Here is a 27,952-nt window from a genome sequence, read left to right as displayed (position 1 = left end):
CTCTGCCTCCGGAGAATGGAACCAAGACAGGTGGGTGGAGGTTGCTCAGAGATCAATTCTGACTCCATACAAGAAAAGCCTATATCTCCTGCTATCAGAGCCCTCTCACAATGGAACCGGCTGCTTTTTGAGACAGTTTGCTCCCAGGGATTGGAAACACTGAAGCGAGGGGTGTTTTAACAGCTGTCAAAGTTGCCCTGGAAGGGATTTTTTTTCTTTCTTTTTTCTTTTTTTCCCCCTAAGTTTCCTTTCAATTCCAACGCTGTATGATTGATTGATCATAGAACTCTTCAGTATGTTTTGCCAAGTCAATAGCTTCTTTTTTAGGCCTTTTGTCTTCACCATTAGCCCCATCTTTTTTCAGGAGGGGGAAAAAAAAACCCAAAAAGGCAGTTGGCGAAAACAGTATAGAATGATAGTAACAGTTGCAACATCATGGTCAGTGGCAATAATGTTGCCTCACGGTGCCACGTTCCCTCCACTAGGGAAATGGAGATGATGTGGCCTGTTGATGATCAAAGCAGATGTCTGGGGCCCAGTCAGGGTGATGGTGACAGCGCTGGGCCCTCCCAATGGTCCCTGGGCAGGTCGGTGTGAAGAGTAAGAGGAGCCCAGGCTCAGTGAGGCCACACGTCCTCTTCTAGGGTCCCCACTTGGTTGGTGGCACCTCTCCCCAGCCAGAAATGTGACCTTCTCCGTACCCTGCACCCCACACCACTACATTCATTCTATCACCCATCCTGCCCACTTGCCATCCTTACATGGGCCTTTGCCCCTGCTCTTGTCCCTGCCCTGGGCCAATGCTCTTTCATCGTCTTGGCCTGGTAAAGGCTTACCGGTACTTCCCATCCCAGGTCATTCCGCAGGGAGGCCTCCCTCACCTTCCTGACCAGATCGTGTTGCCCTGGGGTTCAAGGTCGCAGCACCTGTGCCTCTCCTCCCCAGCACGTCTCCCATTTACAGGTATTCCTCCGTTTCTGTGACAGTTTCGTCTCTGGGATGGTGGGAACCATGTTGGTGCTTGGCATGGCGCCTCTTGAATGAATGAATGAATGAATGAATGAATGAAGAGAAGCTGTGTGAGGTGCTCTGTACTTCCCAGTGGCTTTCCAGAGGCCTAAGAGCCATCTGGACCCAGGAGGTGGTCATCAATATGGCACTCCAGCCCTTGAATCTCCCCTCCACCGCCCCCAAACCTCTGTCACCACCAGGTCAGAAAGTCTATTGCTTGGTTCAGCGCTGTTCTCACATTTGAGTCTCCTTTGTAAGGCAAGTAAGGGAGGAGAGAGTGTCCCTAACACCTGTGGTTAGCCAACAGTTCGATCTATTCCTAAAACTCTCTCTCTAGAAACATTTGACTTAGACTATCGGGCTGCGGAGGGTAGAGATACGGGGAAGATGTAGAAAGGAAAAGGAATGACTTATGTACTGGATGCCACACTGTTGGTGCCTCTTGGCCTTTGCACATGGGGACCTGCTGTCTGGAAGGCACTCCTTTGCCTCTGGTCAAAATTGGTGTCATCCAGCAGAAGAAAGCATGGGGGACTTTCAGAAGCCTTCACTGGCATCCCCTAGCAGAGAGGCTCCCTCGTCCTCTGTCAGGCACCTTGCCCGCACGTCCACCATTATGGTGTTTATCACATCCTCTTACAAAGCTCTGTTTATACGATGTTGCCCTTACTGGGCTGTGAGCTCTTGGAGAGCAATGCCCTTATCTTCACACCTTTATCCCCAGGGCCTGTCGCAGCACCTGGCTGTATTGGTCAGGACTCCTGGTAGCAAGCTATGCAAACCAACTCGATCTCCTCACTTGAGCAAAGAAGGACGAGCCACTCTTATTTCCTCAGCATGCTCCAGCCTCTCTGCAGTTCCTACAATTTCTCACAAACCTGGCAATCTCATGGGCGAGCTCTTCGTGGGGAATAAGCCAATAGACGTGTACTGACCACTGAATAGTGGACGCCAGAGGAGGAGGGAGAGAGTGAGGCAGGGAAGGATGGCAGGGAGGGCCATGTCGCAGACCCGGTGAGCTCCCGTGTGTGGTTTACCTCGGGGCCACTCTGATGGTTCCCAACTCCCCATGGCTGAGGGGCGCCTGGCCCGGGTCTGTCCTTCCCATCTCCCTCTCCTCGCTCTACTTTCTTTGCTCAAGCTCTGTCAATTCATGAAACTCAGGAAATGGTGCATCACCAGTGCAAATGCAGGGCTGGGCTGCTGCATGAGCGTTGGGTCCCAGGAAGGTGCCCGCGATGTTTCAGAACCCTCCTCCCTGCCAGCGTCTACTCCACGATCCCTTCAAGTCGCCCTTACGTTGTAATAGCGCGCTTTCTTTTCTTTGTTTCCTAGTTAAAGGCTAACAAAGAGTGAATTGGGTATTTCAGCTGTTTGTGGTCATCATTAATTTCATGGTCCTCTGCATTTATTAAGTCTTATTTCCTCTCCATAATCTCCTTTCCCCTGATATTTGTAAAAGCACATCTTATTCTCCTTAATTGCTTTGGCTGGTGTGATCTAATTCTGATTTTTTTTCCCCCACCACTCTTATCTTTTCCCGGGAAGCTTTAACTGATGCAGCATATTCTTGTTTAATTCTCTTTCTTCTCCACAGACAGGAGAGTATTTCTTTCTCCGGAGCTTTCCAACAGTCTTTGGGGAAGTTGCACTGATTGCATTTTGCTCTCCTTTACAAGAAGTGCTGTGTCGGGCTTTAATTATGGGGGGACCCCCTCCTTCTCCGCATGCTTCTTCCCTGAAAACCACCCAGCTTTCTCCGGTCCTCCGTCTGCGGCCAAACCGAGTGTCCTTTGCCCCTCCATTTTTCCGCTGGCTGTTTCTCTGATGGGACAGACGGCTGTGCCCTGGGGCAAGAAGGAAGAGGGAACCAGAGCATTCACACGGGCCACCTATTAGCAGCTCTGGTGCACACACTGGTGGCAGAGTGAACTGAAATGATGCTCCCTACCTAGCAGGGTCATGGCCCAGGATAATTAAGTGCTCATTATCAATGACAAAACGAAACTCCACTCCTGGGCTGTTGAGAGCCAGATCCAAATATCTACCGGCCTATTTGTCCCTTTCTGGACAATTTGTCCCATGTCTCCCTTTCTGACCTGCAGGCATCACCATTATAGCTTCCCCTGCGTATTCGGGTTATTCTTCGTATTGAACATCTATTTCATTGTGCCTTGACCTGTGGTTAGTCATTCACGTGTCTCTCTCTCTCTCTCCCCCCCCCCCCCATGCCTCTCTCTAACTCATCACCTTGCCCCGTTGCAACGGAAACATGCTTTGGATCCCACGGTCCCCATTTCTAGTAGCACCATTGCCTAAACTATTCTAGAAATATCTCTGGCCCTCCTTCTTCCTCAGCCTCCATACGTGATAGTTCACCCGTGTGCATCTCTGATGCGTAGCCCTTTCCATTTGCACTTGATGCCCTTGGTAAACGCCACCTGGCTGCAGTGGACACTGGTGGTCAGCCACACCCAGCCCCCTTCTCTCAGTGACCACTCTTGGTTTTCTTTCCATTATCCACATCTCCCCAGGTGGCGAAGGGAAGCTGGCCCTACCCGGCGCTCTGGGAATGGGGCATGTGGCTCAGGCATAGCCCAGTCAATGCAACTCCACCCCCTGGCTAGTCTCATGGGTTCAGGGGTGAGTACTCAACACCGTTCAGACCAATGAGATAAGAGAGGATCCTTCCAGAACAAAAAACATCCTTGCTCTTCTGAGAGAGGCTCTCCAAGTGGGCCAGGAGGTACTGGTGGCCATGTTTACCACCATATGGAAGAGCCCACCTGAAAGTGAAGATACAGACGAAAGCAGGGCCAATGGACCCGCTGTGCCCGAACCGCTCCTAGACCTCGGTCCTATACCCACACTAGAGCTGATCCAGAAGCAAACTCCACCGGCACTGCCTTTGGGATATACCCCTAACGCGATCCCTTCTTGGGTGTCTGCTGATGTTTTCCTGGGCCTCCGGCTCAGACCGTCACCACAGCCCTCACCGAGACTCCACCCCTGTCCCTTATCCCCTAGTCTCCACAGAGCAGACAGAGACCCTAGCAAAATCATATGTCACATAACACCACTGCTCTGCTCAGAACCCCCTGAAACTCTCCATGCAACTCCAAGATCCTTACCTTGACTCTCAGGCCCTGCCTGACCTGCCTGCTCCCCCTCTGACCTCATCTCTTACCACCCTCACCCCAATTCAGCCCACGCTGTCCTCACTAGCCTTTTAACTCCTACCTCACAGCCTTTGCACTTGCTGTTCCCTCTCCCTGAAATGCTCTTCCCTCAGACCCTCGCATGATTTACTCCTTTCCTTCAGGGCTCTGTTCAATGGTTACCTGTTCAGTTAGGCCATCCCTGACCCTCTGCCTGAAATGGTACCGCCTCATCACCCTGCAGCCCCTGGGATTGCTTTAGTTTTCTTTATAGCACATACCACCACCTAAAAATGTATATATTCACGTGGCTATTATTAGCTATATCGCTCCATTAGAATATACATCCTTGGAGAAACCGGGGCTATTTGGATTGCTGTTATATATGCCACTCTTAGAATAGAAACTGGCACATAGCAGCCTCTCCATAAAGCACTGTCAGCTTTCAGACGGATAGACCGACGGAACTAATCACCTCCCTATTTTGAGTAAGGTCTTTGCTTTCTGGCAAGGCTGGGGGGGGGGGAAGCACTCCCTATTTCATTGCCAAGAATGATGTTAGCATGTTTTCGATTCTCTCAGGTAAATACCTAAGCTTGGAATTGCTGGATCAGATGGTAGCTTTACGTCTAGGCTTTTTTAAGACTTTTTTTTTTTTTTTTTATTGAGGTATAACTGACATATTACATTCTATTAGTTTCAGGTGTACAAGATCATGATTCAATAGTTCTACACATTGCAAAAATGGCCGCCACTAAAAGCCTAGTTGCATCCATCACTATACACAGTTACCAGTTTTATTTTTTATTTTTTTGTAACGAGGCATCTGACGATCTACTCTTTGCATCTTTCAAATACATAATACAGTATTATTCAGTATGGTCACCATGCTGTATATTGCATCCTTGTGACTTCTTTCATTTCATTTCATTTCATTTGCTTTATATTTTGATTAAGGTTATTTTCAGGTGGCTTTCTGCTACTTTTTTTTTATGCCACTTGTAGACAAAGTGTTCTAACATAGGGTTTAATTAGTATTTACCTAAAATGTGCCTAAACAAATACCTTAGCTTGGGTTGGATTGTAAGTTACAATGCCTGGCCCACGACTGGCCCTTTCGAGTCCCAGGGATCATACCGTGCTCCCTTGGATACTTACACTGGTTTTGCCAGATACACGGAGCAAATCCTGCCCTGGTCCCACACTACGGGGAAAGTGGGCTTCCAAAACGTTAAGCAACAGAGCAGGGACCAGATCCCACCTTTCCTGATGCCCTGCCCACAGCTCATGCACACGTCCGTTTTGCACTTCCGTCCACAAATCTATAGCCTCGTGGCACACGCCCGCCCACAGCCTTGGGGGAGTGCTGTGAAATTCTGGGCCATGTGGTCTCTATTTATCTAACATTTCCAATTCCCTCTTCTCTGAAAGCCAATAAAACTGAATTTCTCCCACATGAGATTATGGACCTTTTGGGGAAAAGAAAAGCAAGCATATGGCTCACAGGAAATCAAATCTGCCTTGTGAGATAAAAAAAAAAAATCTCCCCCTCTAAGTCAGCCCATGGCATCACATTCTTTACAGCTGCCTTTTACACGGTGGGGGCGCGGACAACATACACGTTCTTCTGCCTTGAGTGGTCACAATACATGGCAAACTATCCCTCCGCAAATCTCTTCCAGAGTGGTTTTTTCCCTTCCCCAGCTATTCCCCGAGGACGACATTAGCTCCCTTTTTAATTCCTTTCCCCTCACTGCACACTCTGATGTTACTTGCCAACCCCCAGCGGACATGTGGAGACGTATTCACTTTCACATGTAATAGATAAAACAGCAGGGGCTTCTAATCGGAAAACGTTTCCCAGGCTGCAAAAGGCTATAGCAAACCACAAAGCTGCCAATATGGTTCAGAGTTTATTAATACATACTTGGCACACGTTGGCACGTGGCACTGCCCCCTCCCTCATGGGGAGGGAGGAGGGATTAGTTACAAGTTTACAGACAAAACCCACGGGGGCGGGGGGAGGCCTAGGATGCAGGCCCCTTTCCAGGGACCTTCTAGAGAGCTCCTCTGTTGTTGCTTTAAAAAAAAAAAAAAAAAACAGTTCCAGGGGCACCTGGGTGGCTCGGTCGATTAAGTGTCTCACTTCAGCTCAGGTCATGATCTCACAGTTCGTGAGTTTGAGCCCCGCGTCGGGCTCTGTGCTGACAGCTCAGAGCCTGGAGCCTGCTTCAGATTCTGTGTCTCCCTCTCTCTCTGCTCCTTCCCTGCTCATGCTCTGTCTCTCTCTCTCTCTCTCTCTCTCAAAGATAAATAAACATTCAAGAAAAAACTTAAAAAACAAACAAACAAACAAAACAGTTCCAGGGGCACCTGGGTGGCTCAGTTGGTTAAGTGTCTGACTTCGGCTCAGGTCATGAGTTCGCGGTTCGTGAGCTTGAGCCCCACGTCGGGCTCTGTGCTGACAGCTCAGAGCCTAAAGCCTGCTTCGGATTCTACCCTCTCAGCCCCTCCCCACTCGCACTCTGTCTCTCTCTCTCTCATTCTCAAAAATAAACATTAAAAAAAAAACAGTTCCATAAATGTATCATTGATACACAAAGAACAGCATGTATTTAATGTACACAATTTGTTGAGTGTGGACATATGCAAACACCCGTGATACCATCACCATGGTCAAGGGAACAGACGTATTCAACACCTTCTAAAGTTTTCTTGTGTCCCTGTGTTTTTGTCATAAGAACACTTACCACGATGGTACAGCCATTCTAGAAAACAGTATGGTGTTTCCTCCAAAAAATGAAAAAATAGAACTACCATGTGATTCAGCAATCCCACCTTCTGGGAATATATCTACAGGAAATGGAATCACTGTCTTGAAGAGATACACACACCCCATGTTCATTGCAGCATGATTTATACTAGCCAGACATTGAAACAACCCTGGGTCCCTCAGTGGATGAATGGATAAAGAAAATGTGGTAGATATTCACAATGGAATATTATTCAGCCATTAAAAAAAAAAAAAAAAGGAAATCCTAGATGCCTGGGGGGCTCAGTCGGTTAAGCGTCCGACTTTGGCTCAGGTCATGATCTCACAGTCCGTGAGTTTGAGCCCCGTGCCAGGCTCTGTGCTGACAGCTCAGAGTCTGGAGCCTGCTTCGGATTCTGTGTCTCCCTCTCTTCTGCCCCTCCCCTACTGGCACTCTGTTTCTCTCTCTCTCTCAAAAACAAATAAATATTTTTAAAAAATGAAACATAAAGAAAACAGTATGAATTTCATCCTTCTCTGAAACCTTTCACTGCAGCTTCTCTGCCTGCCACTCTCAGAATCACTGGCTCCTTTCCAGGCTCCCTGGTGTCTGTGACTCCCTCCCACCAGGCCCATGCCTGGTTGTCTTTAATTGGCCTCTTTTTTTTTTTTTTTTTAAGTTTATTTATTTTGAGAGAGATACACCATGTGAGCAGGGGAGGGGCCGAGAGAGAGGGACAGAGAGAACCCCAAGCAGCCTCTGTGCAGAGGCAGAGCCTGGTGACGGGCTTAAACTCACCAACTGTGAGATCATGACCTAGCCAAAGTCAAGAGCATATGTTTAACCGATTGACCCAGGCACCCCCTCATTGACCTCTTTATGAACTTGCATCCAGCTGGTCTCTCAAGGTCTGGCTCAGGCACCTCTTCTCCCAGCTGGAGCGTCTTTGATCTGAGAATTCCACCTGTGAGGCTTCTCAAGGGTACCCTGCTTCCCGGGAGCCTGTCTCACTTCCCTCACCTGTCTGAGGTCCCTGGGAGCGGGGGGGGGGGGGGGAGACTGCCCATGCCACCCCTTGCCCACGGGCAGCCTCAGATACAGATGGGGTATAGGGAGTTGGGGGCCACGGTAGAAGGAAAGGATAGGAGAGGATATCTGGGAGAATGCCCTGCTCCCATTCTGAGAACTACCATAGTAGGGGTAGAACTAACCGACACATCTCTAGTGATAGCAGAAAGAACACAGGTCTTACAGCCAGAGAATCTGGGCTCGTCTCCTGGCTAAGTCTCCCCAGAAATTCATTAAGCTTCTCCAAACTTTGGCTTGTTCATCGACAAAAATGCTTATAACTGCAAAGATATTATGTGGATGGGAGAATGTCATTTTCGAGGGAGAAACTGCGTAGCCCGAACACACTATGCAAATATACGGTCTGTTTGCAAAGGTTAAGTGTTAACAACCATCGACAGAGAAATCAGCAAGGGTGCAGTTCAGATTCTGGCCAGAGGGTGGCAGAAACAGGCAGGAACTTTGCCTCCAGGTCCTGAGAAATAAGGCAGCCCTAGAAGCTGCCGGAAGGGATCAATTTCTTGGGTTGTCCTGAGGTGATGGTTTTCTTTTCTGCACCTGACCCTGAAGCACTTAGCCTCTCACCCGGTGTGGGGTCTGACCACCGCTGACCCAACTCCCGGAAACCTGCCCTGCACGGTCCACCCCGCCCCCCACCCCGCGCGCCGCAAGATTTTCATGGCCACTCCCACCAGCTCCGCACCTTCCAAACCCTTCCGGTGCACAGTGTAGGTTTCTCGTCGGTGACTTCATCTAGCCCTCGCCATAACCTTCTGATCTGGGTTGAGCAGGCAGAGCGCCGCCTCCGCACCTCACCATTTCAGACGTGGAGGCTTTGCAGAGCAGACAGCTGGCAAGCAGAAGTTCGAAAGCATACCTGGCCCGCGGGTCCCCCAGCTTGAATTCCATAGCACCAACTCTTCCTTCACCTTCTGTGTTCGCTTGCTCCTACAACCAGCATTTATCGGGCTCTCGCTGTTTGTGAGAGCGCTGCACGGGCTTCCAGCCACCCCGTCCCGCGGCCTAGGCCAAGGTCAGCAGGCAGTTCCCGCTGCACGCTGCTCTCGGCCAGCTGCGCGAGGCCTCGGCCTGTTTTCCTCTATTCCCGGCAGCTGGCTCTACCTCCTTGTGTCCTGGGCTTGTGTTCCCACCCCAGGGGCCCAGAAGCGCTCTGTTTCCCTGTGTCCCCTGCCTCATGGCTTCCTAGATCACGAACTCCCAGGTCCTGTGGGCCTTCTAGCTAAACTGCCCTGAGAAATAAAGGGGGGGGGGGGGGGGGGAGGGGGACAGGAAGATTACAAAAGTAAAAAACAGAAAAAAGTAAAGCACCTTTACTAAGAAACCTTGTAAAGTTTTCTAGTTCCTGTGGCTCTAACACCACTGACTTTCTTGCTGGAAAGGATTGAGAGGCTCTGGAGAGCCTCAAGCTTCTTTCTGAAGGTGAAGCTTCTCGATTTTATCCTCCGGCTTCTTCACTTAAGGAGACCCCTCTGTGAGGAACGTGGTGGCCAACAGGAAGGAAAACGGGCGTTTGTGGAGAGTCTCTTTGGGGCCAGGCACCGCCCTGGAGGCTGAAAACAAGTCACTGCATGTGAATCTCAATATGAGCTCGCGGATGAGCCACGAATGAGCCACGGGGGCTCAGTACATGGCCTGCACGCGCAGATCCGGGGAGCTAGCAGGCGGTGGGCTGGGTCGGCTTGGCCCCCAGTGCCCTTCTCTGTAATCACGTGATTACACGGTCGCCGACCAACCCTCAGTACCCCTCCCCTCAGACGCAGTTGGCCCCTGGGGGACTTCCAAGCTGGTGATGCTCATCTCAGGAACCCAGACTTCGCACAGGAACTGTTTCCGTGGGCTGATGCCGTCCTCCCTGCTGCGGGGGTGGCAGACGCGAAAAGATAAGAAAACTCCGTTTTCACCCCCCGCGGAGGTAATACCTGGCAGAGGAGGAGGCTCTCAGAGACGGGGTCTCCCACCATGCATATACATTAGAGGCCACCTGTGGGCCTGCGTGCAGCACGAGTGGCTGTGGCCGCAGCTGCTGGTTCTGATGCGACTGTCCGTATACAGCCTGCTGACGTGGGCAGGACCGGGCTGCACACACACACACAGGCTGTGGCCTTTCCGATCATCCGTGAAGCCCTGGAATCCTGGGCTTTAGTCTAACATGCTTCATGCTTCATGCGGCCCCCTTTTCGTGTTTCTCACCTGGGCGTGTGGGAAGGTGTGGAAAGGGGCCGGTGGGAAGCACCAAAGGGAGGAGATGGATGTCTCGTAGGAAGATGGGACCAAACTTAGTGACTCCTAAGTCAAGGGAGGCCAGGATGAGCCGGGGGCCTCAGCAGGACGCACACAGTGTCCCAGAGGCTGGGGATTTGGCTGCTGACCTGGGCCTCCCTGAGCTCAGGACCCTCCACTGGAATGTGGAGGCCAGATCCCTCCCTGAGTTTCTTTCCGCTCAAAAGACCCGCAACTCAGGGGCGCCTGGGTGGCTCCGTCGGCTGAGCCTCAGTCACGATCTCGTGGTTCATGGGTTCGAGGCCCACGTGGGGATCTGTGCTGATAGCTCAGAGCCTGGGGTCTGCTTCGGCTTCTGTGTCTCTTTCTCTACCTCTCTCCGCCCCTGCCCTGCTCACGCTCTGTCTCTCTCTCTCAAAAATAAACATTAAAAAAATAATAATAAAACAACATCCAGCAACTGACGACATTCGGTCGGGTATGAACTGCCAGGGTCAGCACTGCCTGGTTCCCCCCAGTGCGTTACCTTGACCCCAAGAGAGGGCGGTGGGGGTCAGGACAGGAGGCATTTCCCTGATCAGGGATAGGAGTTGGTCCCACAGCAGCCTCTGAGAACGCGTCCTTCTTCCTCCTCCTGCTTGGCTTCTTCCCGTCTTCCCTTTCATCCATTTCCCCAGGAGTATTAGTCGGGCAAGAAAAAGGGTCCATGAAGACAGAGCAAGAGAAGCCCCAGAGGCCGGTTTCCGCGGTGAGGATGGTGAGGGAGAAACCGGGATGAGTCGCCCACTGTGTTTTCTACTGTGTTTTCCTGGAACCTCACATTCCAAGACAGGCGCTTCACTCGCCCGTGGTGCTGGAGATTTTAACTAAGTATGGGGCCCACGGAGAATCGAAATAAACGTTTCAGTTTCAGTCGAAACGCAATATGTGATCAAGTTAGAAATATTAGAAGAGTGACAAGAACCACGGACAACAGAGCAATGGCCATTATCCCACCATGCAGGGGCCCACGCCCTGCTGGACATCCTTTGAAAACACATACCCAACACACTTTTTGTTTTTTGTTTTTTGTTGTTTTTCCAATATATGAAGTTTATTGTCAAATTGGTTTCCATACAACACCCAGTGCTCATCCCAAAAGGTGGCCTCCTCAATACCCATCACCCACCCTGCCCTCCCTCCCACCCCCCATCAACCCTCAGTTTGTTCTCAGTTTTTAACAGTCTCTAATGCTTTGGCTCTCTCCCACTCTAACCTCTTTTTTTTTTTTTTCCTTCCCCTCCCCCATGGGTTTCTGTTACGTTTCTCAGGATCCACATAAGAGTGAAAACATATGGTATCTGTCTTTCTCTGTATGGCTTATTTCACTTAGCATCACACTCTCCAGTTCCATCCACGTTGCTACAAAGGGCCATATTTCGTTCTTTCTCATTGCCGAGTAGTAGTGCATTGCCCAACACACTTTTTGAGAAGCAGCAGTGAGATTATATTGCTTATTGTGGCCTTTGTTTTTCATAGGCAGTTTGTCCGTATTGTGATTAACTCAACCAACTTCCTCCTCTCAGACGTTTAAATTGCTTCCAAGTTTGACTTGTAAAAGAGACCAGTGTATAAACTTAGAGCCAAGTCTTATGAGTCCTTCCTTATTTCCAGAAGACAAAATCATTGGTATGGACTTGCTGGGTCCAAATATTAATATTTTTGATGCTTCTGATTCACACTGACACATTTTCTACCAGAAACTCTACACTGATTTGCATTTCTTCTGGCCATATACCAGAAGGTCTGTTTTCACTTATCATCAACACTGTATAGTTCAATTCTTTTAATTTTAATTTAATTTTAATGTTTATTTGCTTTTGACAGAGAGAGAGAGAGAGAGCACAAGTGGGGGAGGGATAGAGATAGAGAGGGAGACACAGAATCCGAAGCAGTTTCCAGGCTCTGAGCTGTCAGCACGGAGCCCAACACGGGGCTCGAAATCACGACCCATGAGATCATGACCTGAGCTGAAATCAAAAGTTGGACGCTTAAACTGACTGAGCCACCCAGGGGCCCGTATTTCATTTTTTTAATGAAAAATGAGAATCTATGTTAAAACTTCCATTGCTTTGTTTGTTAATAAATTGGCTACTTTCTCATGGGCCTATTTTTCAGTTGCATTTCTTCTTTTATGAATTGTCCCTTTTACGACCTTGACCCATTTTTAACATCAAGGTGTCCGTCTTTTCTCTCTACATTTATGCAAAAAAAAAAAATCATTTCAAGGATATTAGCTTTTGTCATACATGTGGCAATTCATTTGCCCCACTTAGTACTTTGTCTTTTAATGTTTCTTAGGGGGTTGTATGTACAAAAGTTTTAAACTTTAATAGTCAGATCTGCCAATCCCTTCCTTTTTCACGGTCCGTGCCCTGGGTGTCATGCTCATTACTTAGAAGTGAATGAGCTGGAAGAGAAAATTATTGTTTCAAAAAGAAGAACAGAAAGCTGCTTTCCATTTGCTCCATGAAAGCATAGGAAAAACTGTCAGGGAAGTGGGAGGAAGAGGGGGCGGCAACTGCCTTTAAAAGCTGAGGCAGATAATACAATGGCCGCCACAGAGGCAAGACCAGATCTGTTTGAAGTTGGGCAGCCAGCTAGTGGGCTGGTCACTTACGAGTGGAAAGCTGGATGCTAATGCTTTCTCAGAATCTGCCTGTGCTTTTGAAAAAACCACGTGTGTCTGAAGCATCCTTTATTTAAAAAAAGACATAAAAAACTTCGTTACAAAAATAGCGTTTGTTACCGAAATTTCTGACCTCACAGAAGTTGGTAAAGTCAAAAGTGCACATTTCTGGGGCGCCTGGGTGACTCAGTCGGTTGGACGAACGGCTTCAGCTCGGGTCGTGATCTCATGGTTTGTGGGTTCGAGCCCCGCGTCAGGCTCAGAGCCTGGAGCCTGCTTCGGAGTCTGTGTCTCCCTCTCCTCCTCGTGCTCCATCTCTCTCTGTCTCTCAAAAATAAATAGACGTAAAAAAAAAATTAAAAAAGAAAGTGCACAATTCTCATCAGCCTCCTCGAAATCGAAGTCTTGAAGGAGGAACACTGTTAAAAGGGCAGCAGCATCCTTCTGGACTTTCCCCCCAGTGCATCCACTAATTGTAATATATAATATGATATAATGTAGTATAATTCTCACTGTTAGGTCTACTTCATTCTACTTTAACCTTGATGCCGAATTTCATAAGATGAATATATTGTAATTTTAGTTGTTTGCAAGTTTCTACTACAAAAAAAAAAAACCGCTACAACAAACATCCTTGAACAGAATTTTTGCACATTTATGTAAATACCTGTGTAAGACAGATTTCTCAAATTAAAATTACTCGGTAAAAATATATACATATTTTGAAGTTGGCAGATATTGCCAAATTTCATTCCCCATGAAGTATGGATGTGTACTCCCTTCCCTATTGTACAAAGATGCATGTTTTTCTTATACTCTTGACAATAATGTAAATTATTATCTTTTCCAATGTTGCCAATCTGGTGGTGATAATGGTATTTCATGGCTATGTTAGATGTCCTGTCATGCGCTTGGCATTTCTTCTATTAAGCATTTCTTCTATAGACTGCTCGTTTGTATCCTTGCCCAATTAAAAAAACTTGAGTTTTTCTTTTCTTATTAACGGGAAACATTTCTAGATCTTGGATATTAATAATTTTTCGTATATGTGGCAAATATTTTCCAGCATGTTTTTTCATTTTGTTCATCTTTTTGCCTATAAGTAAATGTCACTTTTTAAAAATGTTTATTTTCGAGAGAGGAAGAAAGCATGTGTGTGTGGGGGGGGGGTGCAGAGGGAGAGGGGGATAGAGGATCCAAAGCAGGTTCTGTGCTGTAAATGTTCTGTGTAGGTTTCCTTTTACCCAGTGGTTGAGATCCATTGCTTTGACTTAATTTCATTTCCTGGGCAATTTTCTCAGAGATAATATTCATATTTGTGCCTAAATTTTAAAAAAAGCAAGCAAGCATAGTCTTAAAATTTTTACTCACTCTATCCTAAGGAAGCACAAAACTAGACACTTTGGAAATCCGTCATCGGGTGTCCCTTTTCTCTGTGGCTGGCTCTCTCGGTGCATTTTTTTCTGTGTGCATCTATCAATGCATCACTTTGTTTCTCTCCCTGACTCGCAAATTTCTTCCCTCTTCCTGAATCCTCTCTCACTTTTCCTTTTCTCTTTTTTAACCATCTGTAGTGTTATCCGTCGTAAATGTTCTGAATGATTCGTTCTGGTTGTTTGATGGTATTATTCCACAGACTCTACGCATTGTTGTTTGGGAACAAGTTTTTATTTACCTAACTGAATTTCAACAGAGTTGTAAAATGTCTGCTAAACATAAGCTCTGGGGGATTTCAAGTCTTTACAGGCGAGACTCGGCTTATATTTCTTTCTAATCGCAAAGAATTTTAGGATGCAAAAATACGTCTTTCGAGAATGAGAAAAACATCCACTGTCATACTTCTTTCACATGCATACGTTTCCCACTGCTTTTAATCATAGGATACAGGTTTGTGCGATGATACTCAGGAACATTTACCTGTATTTTTATGTGATCTTGCTAGAGGCCATGTAGCAGAATGGGTACAATGGTTAGGTTTGAATCCTCGGTAACCAAAGGGGAATCCCGAGCGGTTTACTTAGCCTCCTGGTTCCTTTTGTCTTTGAGGGGGCTAGTAAAACCCACCCAAGGTCTTTGTGAGGATTAAAATGTGGTAAGAAGACCTGTACCCCTACAGACATACCTGCTTTGGTAAAGGAGCACATCAGCAGGGTTGGTATGTGCATGCATGTGTGTGTGTGTGTGTGTGTGTGTGTGTGTGTGTGTGTGATTGCTGCAGTAGAAGAAGCAAAAAAGAGAGGCACGTGGTTTGGTTCTCAGAGGGTGGATTCCACTGGTCTTACTTCAGTTCCTTTTGCAGGAAGAGCTCAGAATCACAACAAGGAAACTAATCCCAAAGATGAGCCTCGCATGTCAAATCTTCCTTCTGATTTTCGTCTTTTCCATCCAAGGTAAGGTGGCGGTGGGTCTCCACTGGCGACCTTGGGGCGAGTGTTAGAGTCGAAGAGGCCAGAGCCCAGCTTTCTCTGGCAGGGAGTCTCAAGATCTCAATAACTGTCTTGCTTTTTATAGGTGCAGCTCCTGCAAATGATGATATCGTCTGGGGTACCCTGGGTCAGGACATCAACCTGGACATTCCTGGTTTTCAAATGATTAATATAGATGATATACACTGGGAAAAAGGCAAAAAGAAGGTGGTGAGGTTCCAAATAAGCAACAAGCCTAAGAATCCAGATGAAAAATATAATGTGTCAGTGAATGGAACTCTGAAAATTAAACATCTGATGCTAGAAGACAGCGATACCTACAAGGTAGTCATATACGATAAGGATGGAAAGAATGCGTTGGAAAAAACATTTCAGCTGAAGATTCAAGGTAAGTCTTTATTCCCTAAATTCCTTCATCTCAGCATGGGTGCTGTTTAGTAAGTAGGGGAATAGCATTTAGGGACCGGCCCGGCCTGACCTTGGCCTTGGGCGAGCTCTAAAAAAAAAAAAAAAATCTAATGCCTCTCTCCCAGCTCAGTGAGGGCTCCAGTCCTGTGGAAAAGATGAGGTCCACACGTGTGGAAATCCACGGGGGAGAGATCCTCACCTCTATTTGCCTAAAACGCTCTCTTCAGAGGTTACGGGGATATAGAACTGAGTGTCCAACCCAGATTAAGGTGGCATCAATCAGGAGGAGGGGAGCACGTGGGCAGAAGAAAACAGCGGTCATTCCAGGTGGCTCGTGAAGGAGCAAGCGGGGTGTGGGGCAGGCTAGCTGGAGAGTTCTGGGTCTTCCATCGGGAGAGCCGTTTGAAGCCAGGATGCCCTGAAGGAGTCGTTCTAAGCCCTAAAGGGCTGGAAGTGATGAATTTAAAGATGAACGGCCCATGTTTGAGATCAACTCAACAGGAGAGCGATCAGAAGCAGAAGTTAACTCTTGCTGTTCTCTGTAGAAGGTACGCCAGGGGTGGCTGGCTGTGTGTGGTGGGCTGGGAGGGCCGGCGAGCCAGGGAGCTGCTGCTATAATCCGAGTGAGGTGAGAAGGAGCTGGCTGGTGATTCGTAACTCAGGCTGCCTGTTAGAGTCAACTGAGGTGCTGGGAAAGGTTACCGGTGCCTAGGTCCCAGCCCGGACCAATCAAATCCGAACTCCCTGGCATGGGGCCGGGGCATCAGCAGGTGTTCGAGCACCCCAGCTGACTCATGGGCAGCCAAAGCGCGACCACTGGCCTCGATAAAGGGTGCCTGTAAATGAGGAAACAGGGTACACGGGGGTGGGGGGGCGGGGAAGGATGGGCAAGTTGGTCTGGGTACAGCAGACAAGGAAGAGAAAGTGAAATTGAATGACACTCAAGTTGAAAGTCCAGGAGACCCTCAGCAGGGGGAGGGGCGCAATAGGAGGAAGAGAAGCTTGGGGAGAAAGACAGGAACTCCAGCAACAGCATGAGCCAGAGTTTCAGGGGGCAAATAAATCAATATTTCTGTGCTTCGCACAGGAATTGTCGCCAGAGACGAGGTCCCTTCCCCCTCCCTAGGATCACCCTCCGGCCTGTTCCCAGCCCCCACTCTAGCAATCCCAGATGGGCCAGCTCCCTGCAAATGACAACTTTCCATACCCTAGTCCTGCAACCCTGAACGGAGAGGATATTCCAGAAATGGGGTGAGACTAAGAACAGAGCCGGAAGGGGCCTCTGCTTCCGGGCCCTGGGAACACAGCTCTCCTGACTCCTGTCCATATGGGCTCAAGTGTCCTCTCCTGAACACGAGCCTTACACGTGTGTCTCATCTAGTAATGCAGTGATGATGGCTTATCAACTAGGCATCAGGTGCCCTGCTACGTGATCCTGTTTAAGGTTCCCAGCAATGCGGACAGCATCCTCTTATCATCCAGAGGGAATCAGGAGCAACTTGTCCGAAGTCTCACAGTTTGACAGGAGCAGGGTCAGGGTGCAAGTTCAGCGCTTCTCTTAACGAGGATGGTGACATCCCCCCCCCCCGCCAAACAGCTTTATTGAGATAGAATTCACATACCAGAAATTCACCCTTTTAAAGTGTACAATTCAATGGCTTTTGGTATATTCAGTTAGGCAACTAGCTCACAACTGATTGTAGAATGTGTTCATTACCCAAAAATAACCCCCACTCTCCTTGGCCAAAAGACAGAGATCTTTCCATGACACGACTGGTGCCTGCTGAGTGAGTGAGTCTGTGTGTGTGTGTGTGTGTGTGTGTGTGTGTGTCAGTGTCACACGGCATCTTAATTCAGCTTGTGGTCTGGTCCTCATTACTTGCAACATGGCCTTGGGCAAATTCTCTGTCTGCTCTGAGCCTGATTTGTGTAATAATAACTCCATGGGATATTCAATGAGATAACGGAGCAAAGGTGCTGGACAGCACCTGGGACCCAATACCCATTTGCTCAGTGCTGATGCCCTACCCCAACCCTGTTTCTTCACGCATCTATAGTTTCAGTTTCCTTGAGGAGGCTGCTACCCCTGGCTAAAGAGGCATCAGAAGTTCTCTTAAAAGAGAGCTTAGGGGAGAACTAATAAATCCTAGCAACCTGGATCTAGGGAGTTCTCGTCTATGTGATGTGCCCCCACTGGATCCAGCCATGCCTCTTCCGGGAAGCTACTTACAGAGAGGACATTTACAAAGACATGGCTCCAAGAACCTGCTCATCGCTGTGTGGTTTATGTTAGTGAAAAACTGGAAAGGGTCACAAAGTCCCCAGCAGTTACAAACTTCTTCATTAAATTAAGACACCTCATTTAAAAAGATGGGGAGATGAATATTTCTTGATGTTCAGAAAGGAAAGAATTTCATAACAGATCATCAGTAAGGAGGGAAAAAAGCAGACTACAAAATCATACGATCCAGTTTTAGTTTTTAAAACATTATGTGTACGTGTGTTACGTATCAAAAGCGTCTATTGACTCTGGGTAGTAGAATTACACGCGATTTTTTAATCTTGAAACATGTTACTGTAGCTGATCAAGTTTTACAATGACTAGATGTTACTGTTAGAAATAGAAAGAAGATTCTTTCCATTTTGAAAAGGCAAATAGACACCTTGACTTGACCCCTAGACTCTTCACTGCCCCTGCCTTGTAGGCCCTCCATCCGGTTCATTCTGGACCCCAAAGAATCTTGGGATGGGAAGAAAAGTTAATTTCTGCATACCTATCTACTAGAGCAGAAATGAAATTTGATGGGAACGTGCACAGAGAAGATACATTGCCTGGGAGGCAGGGAGGGAGGGGTCATTGAAAAAGCAGCCATCTGGCTGCATAACGGATGGAGAGAAATTGAGCGAGAAAGGTGGTTAAGTCTGGGAAAAGAGAGCAAGGGTGAGAACAAGGACAGAAGAGAAGAAAAAGGAGGAGGTCAGACAGCTAAGAAGTGGTGACGTTAGGATTTGGACCAGCCCTGTGTGAAGCCAAGGGCTTTTTCTTTCATGACGCAGCCTTGGAATATTATTGTGTCAGAAAAAGAGAGGCAAGGAGTTGATGATTATGAGGGGCTGGTACCCACTCACCCCAGAACTTGAGCTGCACACCCGGCCCTCTCCTCCCAGGACCTGGTGGATGGATGGGAGTAGGGTCTGTTTGTGACAAAGGTCCCAGACCACACATGTAACGACACCTCCAGGGTAGGGTTCCTGGCTGCTTGGAAGCATTGCCCCCCTCAAGTTTTGGGGATCAAGACATGCTGTCTTACCCATGCTCCTGAACTTGGGCTTAGAAGAGTGAGCTCCTCCCGTTATCTGCCATTTATTAGTGGGTGCCCTTAGATCACCATTGAACCTCTCAGGGCTTTGGGGATGTCCACTGTAAATGGCAAGAAAAATCAGCCTCTTCTCTTTGTTAAGATTAAGTGACATCATGTATGTGAAAACATTTTGAGGTATAAAATAGCACATAAACATTTGACAGGATGCATTTTTTTCCTGCTCATATGATGTATCTATGAACACCATAAAAAAATTGTTCTGAGTGTGCTGTATAAAAAAAATAAAAATGGGGGCGCCTGGGTGGCTCAGTCAGTTGAACATCCGACTTCGGCTCAGGTCATGATCTCGCAGTTCATGAGTCTGAGCCCCACATCGGGCTCTGCGCTGACAGCTCAGAACCTGGAGCCTGCTTCCGATTCTGTGTCTCCCTCTCGCTCTGCCCCTCCCCCACTCATGCTCTGTCTCTCTCTGTCAAAAATAAAATAAACATTAAAAAAATTTTTTTTAAATAAAAAGGATTTGCAACAATAGCTAGTGGTCTCGGAAATCGTCTCCTGGTCCCAGACTAGCTCCATTCCCCCCTCCGTAAATAAGTATGTCAGTTAAAATCAGAAAATGGTCTACTATGAATTGGATCTTTTTTTTTTTTTTTTTTTTCCAGAGAAGGTCTCAACGCCTAACATCGACTGGAATTGTATCAACAAAACCCTGGTCTGTAAGATATCAAATGGAACAGACCCTGAATTAAAACTGTACGTAAATGGGACCAGTATCAAGCCCGTTTCTTCGAAGTTCAGCACATACAGGTTTATAAACAAGCGGAAGATATTAGTCAACTGCACAGCAGAAAACAAAGTCAGCAAGGAAAGCGACGTGAAGATGATCACTTGTTCAGGTGCGTGGCAAACACTGGTCAGACATCCCAAGCTCATTTGGCAAACACAGCCTGTCAGGTCTGGGGCAGAGACTCCCTCTGGGGCACAGGGGACTGGGCTGAGAGGCAGCCCTTTGAAAACACACCTCTTCCTTCTGGAACCCTTCAAGGGAAGCCTTGAAGGAGAGAGGGGTGGGGTGTTCTTGGGCGTCCGTCCATGGAGCACAATTTAACATCGGGCAATCGAAAAGATCCTCTGAAGGAACTGTCGAGGTTTATCTCATGCAAATCCCCATTTCCCAGAGAGGTCAACTGACTTGCTCGAGGTCCCTCAGCTAGTCAGTGACCAGGATTGTGACTCCCAAGGTAATGATGGAGAAGGGAGCAAAAAAAGATTACTTTGTACAAGGGAGATGGGCAGTACTTCCTACCAGGAGCAAAGGTAGAAGGGCTGTATAAACCCAGAAGTTAGGGGGGTACGGGGAGAGGACACGCTCACGGCCAGGGAGGACGGTGGACACAGTGAGGCGAAGCTCCTCCCACCACAGAGCTGACAGCCCCGTGTGGTGTCAGCACCAGGAAGTCCTGAAACTCTAAGAGTTTAAACTCTTCTCCAGGGTCCCCAGCTTGACATGACCCCTGGAAGTAATTCTTGAGAGGCAGCCTGTGGTAGTGGGAGCTCTGGGGACCAGGGGCCTGGACTTCTAGTTTGGGTCTGTCCAAATTTAGCAAGATTACCTCGTCAGAGCTCCCCCACCCCCACCCCCATCTCTGGGCTTCTGTCACCTGGTCCACAAAGAGAATGAGCGCCATGAGCTCCAAAAGTCTCTTCTTCTGGTATCCTGTGAGTACCTTTCCCGTGCTGTCTGGTTAACCCCTCTGAAGGGACACCGAACACACACAAAAATAGTTAATTGGCCAGACGCCCTGAGTCTCCACAGGGACTATGGCTGGTTAGCTACCTCTGGAAACAGCCCTGAACTGGTATGAAGTCAGAAGTGAGGCTTTTTCATATATACTTTCAATTAGTTATCTGTTGCTGCATAACAGATTACTTTTGTTAGTGGCTTGCAATGACAGTTCCTGTCTCCCAGTGTCTGTGAGTCATGAGTCTGGGAATGATTTTGCTGGCTGGTTCTGGCTCAGTCTTCCGTGAGGCCGCAGTCAAGACACCGGCAGGGACCACAGTCATGTCAGTCAGGCCCAGGCTCGGTGCGGGGAGGGTCCATGTCCAGGCTCGTTCACGTGGACCGTTGGGCCACCTCACAATATGGCTGCTAGCTTTCCTCCTTGCTGGCTAAGAAAAAGAGTAAGTACCCGGGACCAAAGCCACAGTCTCTTTGTAACTTCACCTCAGGAGACATATCCCATCACTTCTGCTGTGTTCTGTTCTTCAGAAGCAACTCAGTAAGCCCAGCCCACATGCATAGGAGGGGACTGCACAGAGATGGGAATACCTGGAGGTGGGGGGCTGTGGGGGCCAGCTTAGAGTCTGCCCACCACATGCTTAGACCAGCATCACTTCACTCTTCATGTTGGTCCCCAGCCATGGCTCCGCGCCCCCCTGCCCCCTGATCACTGAGGCTCCCTGCGTGAATCTATCGGTCCCTTCTTGACTTCACAACCTCTTTTCCCCCTTCTGGGAGGCCCCTGATCAGAGCTGCCCCACTTAGCAAATACAAAAGACAGTATAAGTATCTTCTAAGTGCTTCATGGGACATACTTATGCTAAAACTTATCCATTGTTTATCCAAAATTCAAATGAACCTGGGTGTCCTGTGTTTTATCGGGCAACCCTGCTCTTCATGTTTATTTTAGCCAGAGCCCACGAGTATAGACATGTGTGTGCATCAGGGATGGAGTCAGGAAGGGCCTCGGGAGAAGCCAAGGCTCAAAGGTGGAACCTTCGTGTCCTTTCCTCTGTGGTGCAGAGCAGACGCCAGTCCGAGGAAGGGCCGAGAAAGAGATGGGAAGAACACCTTGGGAGGGCCCCGGGGGAGGTGCAGGTACCCTCAAAGGGATCATTTTCAAGGGCCAAGCCAGAGCAGGGCAAGGACAAGACTAACCATTTGGCTCAGCAGAGGTGAGCCTGTCCTCGAAACCAAAACCCTGAGGGAGGAGCAGGTTTGGAGGCAGAAGAAGGACCCCATCACAGGAACGTAGGGGCACATCATCTCCAGGAGGGCACACAGGAAGCCGAACGCTTGGATTCAGAGACGGAGAGGGTGTGGTTTTAAATGATGGAGCCATGGCTGCCTCGGAGACAAGGTGGAAGGTTCCCTGTGGAGAGCACCCCAGGTGCCTCGGAGGGCCACGCCGGACAGGCCTGCCAGCGGGCGGTGTGAGGCATGCCCGAGTATCTCCCAGTGCCCCCACACTGGGATGTGGCTGCCCCATGGCTGCGTGGCTCGGCCTGCACTCCCTGATCTGTCTCAGATCCTGGGGAGTTGAGCCCGAGAGAGACTCCAGCAGCCCCTGGCTCCAGCCTGAGGAGCCTAAAGGACCCAATGCTTTCTCGGTCCCATGGAATGGGAGCTTAGTGTCCTGCCTGCTTTTCGAATGGAGGCACCTTCGTCCATATGGCAGGGAGAGGTTGTGTAACCGGCAGGCAAAGAATGGGGCAGAGAGAGACCCGAGGAAAGAGAGAATGAAGAAACTGTTGCAGTCAGATCTGTTCAGTTTGCTTCTCGGGCCTCTGGCCTGCTCCCAGGGCCCATCCTGGGCTTCCCGGGTAACAGGGTCTTCCTGGGGACGTTGGGCTGGAAAAGGGTTTCCTTGTGACACTGGCTGAGCTCCAGTTTGTTCTCCAGATGCGCCAGTCCCCTGCCACACGGCCCCAGCTGCTGCCTCTCTAACTGCTGTTGACTCACAAAGGGCAGCCGGCCCAGCACCTCTCCTGGGAAATGGCTCCCAGAATCACCAGTGCACAGGGCTCTACTAAGAACAAGACCTCACCCCTATGTGTTGTTTTACAGTTTACAAAGCACTTTCACATCCATTATCTGATTGACCTCCAACAGCCACCCTGTGATGTAAGTTTCATGATCTCCCTTTTATGAAGAATGGAACAGGCTCAGAGAGATGGAGTCACTTACCAAAGGTCACACAGCTCTTGCCTAGAAGAGCCTGGATTCAAACCCATTTTTCTGCACACAGAGTTGTTGTCAGCCTCGTTGCATTACAGCCACTGACGGTCTGTGAGCTGAAGATCAAATCCACGGCTGCTGCTAACTCACTGTGTGTGTGAGGTTCTCTCACGGGCCGGGGAAAATCCGGGAGGGGTTGCTGGCCAGTGGGCCGGACAACTGAAAGATTTACCCCAAGTCTTTGGAAAATGCCTGGTCAAGAGGGTGAGGGGGAAAAAATGGTGCAGGAGGGCAGCCAGAGATGAAGGTGGGTAAATAGTGCAGAAACCTGGACACGAGGGGCTGCTTAAAGGAACCACTCAGAAACAGATGCTGTGTGGCCTCAGGCAACTCATCCTCCCTCTCTGGGCCTGTCTGTGAAACTCGAAGGTGACGCTAGATTGTCTCTAAACTCCTCCTCAGAGCTAAACTTCTGTGACATGCGCCTTGATGAGGAGCAGTGGACAATGTCCCAGCACACGAGGAATTTGGCATTTCCAGTCCAGACCAGCTGCCCGCACCCCGCCCCCCCCAGGAGCCATCTGGGGTGGGGGGGCTTATCCTGGACCCTGCCCTTTTGGAGGCTGACACAATTGAGAGCCTCCATGAGCTCGGCTTTTCTGAGGTTGAAAAGTCCCATCAGGCTCTTTTTATCCGCGTCATGCGGGAGGCAGGAGTCCTTGGCCAGCGCAGTGAGATGGCCGCTCTGCCCGGGGCCCCTCCCCCGCTCCAGCCACTCCTGTTCCTCTTGCAGAGAAGGGTCTGGACCTGTATTTCATTATTGGTGTTTGTGGAGGAAGCACCTTGTTCGTCATCTTCATGGTGCTACTCATTTTCTACATCAACAAGAGGAAAAAACAGAACAGTAGGAAGAATGGTAAGTCCCCCCCCCCGCCCCCCGCCCCCCCACTTCTGTCCCCCTGCAGGCCCCAGGCAAAATCCCCATGGAAACAACTCATGGGGACGACACTCTGAGTCTGGAAAGAAAATAATGGAGATGGGGAGTTTGAGGATGTCAGGCTTATCACCAGCGGTTACACTGTGTTCCATTTTGTGGTTAGCTTGATCTTTGAAAAACACATTCTCGGTGGCGACAGTAGGAGAGCTGTGAGAAGCCGAATCCTGGTTGGCCTCCTGGAATCCCCCGCCGAGGCTGACTCGGTGAAGGCCTATGCGGACCTATTTCGAATGAGCCACACGTCTCCACGTGGGTAGAACGGTTACCATCAAAACATGGTTTCCATCAACAAACATCTCGTCCTCTCTTGAGAGGGTGGCCCAAGATGTGTTCAGGACCAGGCTCCTAGGAGCACAGGTACAATTTCAGGGACCTGCGAGGACACGTATGGTCTAAAACCAGGGGTTTATGCCCCCCTTTCCGATTTGTTGTTCAGACAGAACGTGCTAGTTCTGGGACTGTTGCGTCTGCAAGTCAGGCCTTTCCAACAGCCACCAAGAATGAGAACGTTAGGCTCAGAAGTGGGGAGCTGGGCTCAAAGAGCATACAGTACAGGCCACCCAAGGCAGTGAGTTCACATGACGGTGCCTTAGGTGTCCCTGCAGGCTCTGGGGTGGGGGTGGGGCCCCATGCTCCAGGAGCGTCCAGCAAGCTGTGTCTGGCCAACAGCAAGCCATGCAGCCAGGCAGGAAGGTCCCTTGGGTCCTGGGCAATCTGCCATTCACTGTAGGGCTGGGTCCCCTCACTCTGGGTCTCTCCCTAGAGTGGGCCCGGGAGGCCCATGCCGGCCACCGGCAGTGCCACGCTAACAAGGACGTGGGCTGAACCTGCCCCAGCGGGGGTGGCCTTGGACCCCCTTTGGATTTAGCTTGCTTCCTTCAGACTTCTCGCCTTGGGTCTCCTTCGGGCCCCTGCCCCTCAGCCCCATGTCCTGCCACACCACTGCCCCCAGTGTGGCGCCATATTTCCACCACCATCTTTCCAGCGCTCTCTGCCCCCGTGGAGCAGAATTGCTTGCCGAGTCCCACAGGCACGCATAGCTCCGTCACCCCTGTGCCCTGCTCAGGCGGTTCTCTGCCCGAGTCCCCCTGCATTTGTCCACTGCCTGATGGTCAAAGACCACATATTCTTCCAACATGGCCCTCGTGTGGCACCCCGTGACAAGGCGATCCCTGCTTTCGCCAGGCCAAAGTGACCAGCGTGATCATTAGCCGACGCTGACAAGCGGTCACTTGTGCCAGGCACTTATCTCTGTAACAGAATGCTTCGTGTTCATTATCATATCCAACTGTCTCGGTGATCCTGTGAGATAGATAATATCCATACAGGTGAGGAAATTCAAGCTCAGTGAGGGTAAGTGATTCCCTCCCAATCCTATGGCCAGCGGGCTGAGTCAGGACGAGGGCGATATAAGCCGGGAGCCCATCAAATGAAGCAAAATTGAAGGAGACCATCGCCCTCAGGGCCCACGCTGCCCTTGCCCAACCCTGAGAGTGAGGGCTCTTTCAAGGCCATGCCCTGGGCGTCTTGCTTGCGTCACCCTAGTCTGGGCCCCGGGTGCGTACCCAGGAGATGAGATGAGTGAGAAAGGACACTGAGTGTGGAGTAATTCCTGGGAGCAGACATTTGGGCAGTGGCTGAAGTGACAGGCGTGGGCAAACCGGGCCCCACAGTCCTGCTCTGCCAGGCAGGCCGCTCCGAGCCCCAGCTCACCCGTCTGTGCGAGCCGGCCTGGGGTCTCAGCCACTTGGCCACACCCCACCCCTCCTCCCGGAGCCCCTGGGCTCTGCCTGCACCCCTCCGGGCTCTCACCGGAGATGGACATTGTGTGCATTGTGTGCGGTTCCGCTCTGTGTCACTTGATTTCAGGCTTCTGAGCTGTTGCTGCTACTTTAGCCATGGCACCCGAACCCAGAAGACAGGGAATAGATGTCTGAAGAACAAACGGACGGGACGGTGGGTGGCGGACAAATGGGCAGCCCAAGCTTGCCTTAGACGAGGGCTGTAAGAGCCCCACTGCTGGGAATTGGGGTCAGGGTCAAGGTCCTCTCCACAGCGTGCTGGTGTACCCACCGCTACCTCGGGCCAGCAAAGGTGGCATAGAGGATGTGTTTTTCCCTTTCTGTGCCCTTGACCTTTGGTGCACAGAGCACTCTGGCCCCTCACGTGTCACAACCATGTTGTTAGACTCTGAGTCTTCACGTTCAAAGCCACCTGAGACTGCATTTTCTGCCATGAGGGGCGACTCTTCCACGGGCAGCCTCACCCGAAGCTACGGAGGGGGGTTCAGAGGGGGCCTGTGATTCCCGGGTCTGTACCCGCTCCATACTGACATGTAGGGCCATTCGTTGGCCCCAGGAGGACACCCTCTTCCTAGCTCCCTTGGGAGCCCCCTCCCCCCCCACCAAGGATGGCTTTGGACACAGAGACCAGAATGCCTCCCTCGTAGCCCAGGGAGGCCCGAGGGGCCAGCGGGGCCCTCCAGGCCTAGAGAAGTAGGAAGCCTCCTCACAGATGGCCCGTGTGGTTTTAAGACAGCAAAGGAACAACCACGTTACTGGGAGTTGTGGCCCTGCCTTCGTGGAGGGCAGTCACACATCATGGAAAATTCCAGACGGGGCGAGAAGTTCTTTTCCTGCCAACCCCAAGAGGATGGGGCTGGCTTGTGAATTTCTGAGAAGTGCATAGACACTAGGGAGTTTCTAAGGTCTCAAAAGCCTCTTGCTCACGTTCCTTGGAACAAACCTGCATGAAAGGCAGATCTAACAGGGAAACCCACCTGAAGGCAGGCTGTTGCTGATGTCCCCTCTATTAAGCTCCTGCCCTGAGGGCTCTAACCACAGGGTCCCCTCTGGGCATGGTCTCTTGGATAACCCAGAGGCAGGGCGCTGAGGTCCATGTCGTCAGAACACCCAGACACAAAGCCCTCTCCTCTACCCGCCTCTTTGCCTCTGGCTCCCTGAGTTCTGGAAGCCCTGGGCTCTCACTCCACCCTGCCGGTGGGCGTTTCTGTCTCTCCTATAGGACCTGGACATTTTAGAGCACAGAGGGGGCTTCTGCCTCATCGCATCCCCCCAAACAGCTAGCATGGCGTTTTGCACGTAGGTGGTAAATATTTACCACTCGGTAAATATTTACACCAATCCTATCTTACCGAGAGACCTGTCAGAGGTTTTATTGTTGCAGATGAAGAGCTGGAGATAAGAGCATGCAGACTAACCACCAAGAAAAGGGGCCCGAAGCCCTGCCAGGTGCCAGGCTCGACTCCTCAAAGTCCCGCTGCGTCCCGGCCTCCTCCACCGCCCAGTCATCGGCCCCAGGCCCCGGGTCATCGGCCACCGCCTCCTGGCCACCGGGCCCAGCACAACCAGCAGAGGAAGGCCCCCCCTCCACCAGCCACACAAGTTTATCAGCAGAAAGGCCCTCCCCTCCCCAGGCCTCGAGTTCAACCCAAAGCTCCCCGTGGGGCCACAGGAAACTCATAACTCTGTCTCCTGACCTGGGTGTCCCCTTCCTCTAATTAAAAGCGATAGAAATCGTCCTTTCCCATAAAGGCACCGTGGAATTTCTCCGCTGGGAGGGGGAGCACCTACACTTCCATCAGGCGTGTTCTGCGGTAGGATGACCACCCCCTGGGCTCTCGGGCCACGCCGTGTCGGCATCTCCTAGCTCACCTGCATGCTCTAACACCTGGAGCCGCTGCTCCTTGTCACGCCCAGAAGGGCTGGCAATACAAGTGCCACCACCAGGAGGATGGGCCACCGACCACCAAGTCCTTGCCTCCCCTTCAGATCCCGTGCAGACGTGAGGCGTCCTGCGGCACCGGGACCTCGCTGCAAGCCGTCTGCCTGCTCAAGACGCCCTTGGGTTTCTTATGTATCTGGTGGACGCTTGCCCACCATCTTGGACGTAGAAGGGAAATAAAAGCTTTCATTTGA

The 27,952-nt window shown here is 50.2% G+C and overlaps 1 protein-coding gene across 1 annotated transcript; it reads left to right on the top strand.

The window, feature by feature from the left end:
* CD2 (CD2 molecule) lies at window positions 1-27,952 on the top strand. Its single transcript, XM_060625414.2, has 6 exons — window positions 1-30; window positions 15,199-15,289; window positions 15,411-15,713; window positions 19,719-19,952; window positions 23,811-23,933; window positions 27,201-27,952. Exons 1-6 carry the CDS (start codon window positions 16-18, stop codon window positions 27,497-27,499), a joined length of 1,065 nt encoding a protein of 354 aa, XP_060481397.2. The 5' UTR covers window positions 1-15; the 3' UTR covers window positions 27,500-27,952.

The sequence above is a fragment of the Panthera onca genome, chromosome C1, assembly GCF_046562875.1.
Source record: "Panthera onca isolate mPanOnc1 chromosome C1, mPanOnc1 haplotype 2, whole genome shotgun sequence".
Taxonomy (NCBI): Eukaryota; Metazoa; Chordata; class Mammalia; order Carnivora; family Felidae; genus Panthera; species Panthera onca.
Note: the sequence above shows the minus strand (reverse complement) of the source record. Positions and strands in the feature narration are given on the sequence as shown.

What these genes read in the sequence shown, in the direction of transcription:
- CD2 (XM_060625414.2), top strand. An exon ending in TTTCGTCTTTTCCATCCAAG is followed by an intron (nt 15,290 to 15,410) that starts GTAAGGTGGCGG and finishes TGCTTTTTATAG; the next exon opens with GTGCAGCTCCTGCAAATGAT. An exon ending in GAAGATGATCACTTGTTCAG is followed by an intron (nt 19,953 to 23,810) that starts GTGCGTGGCAAA and finishes TTCCTCTTGCAG; the next exon opens with AGAAGGGTCTGGACCTGTAT.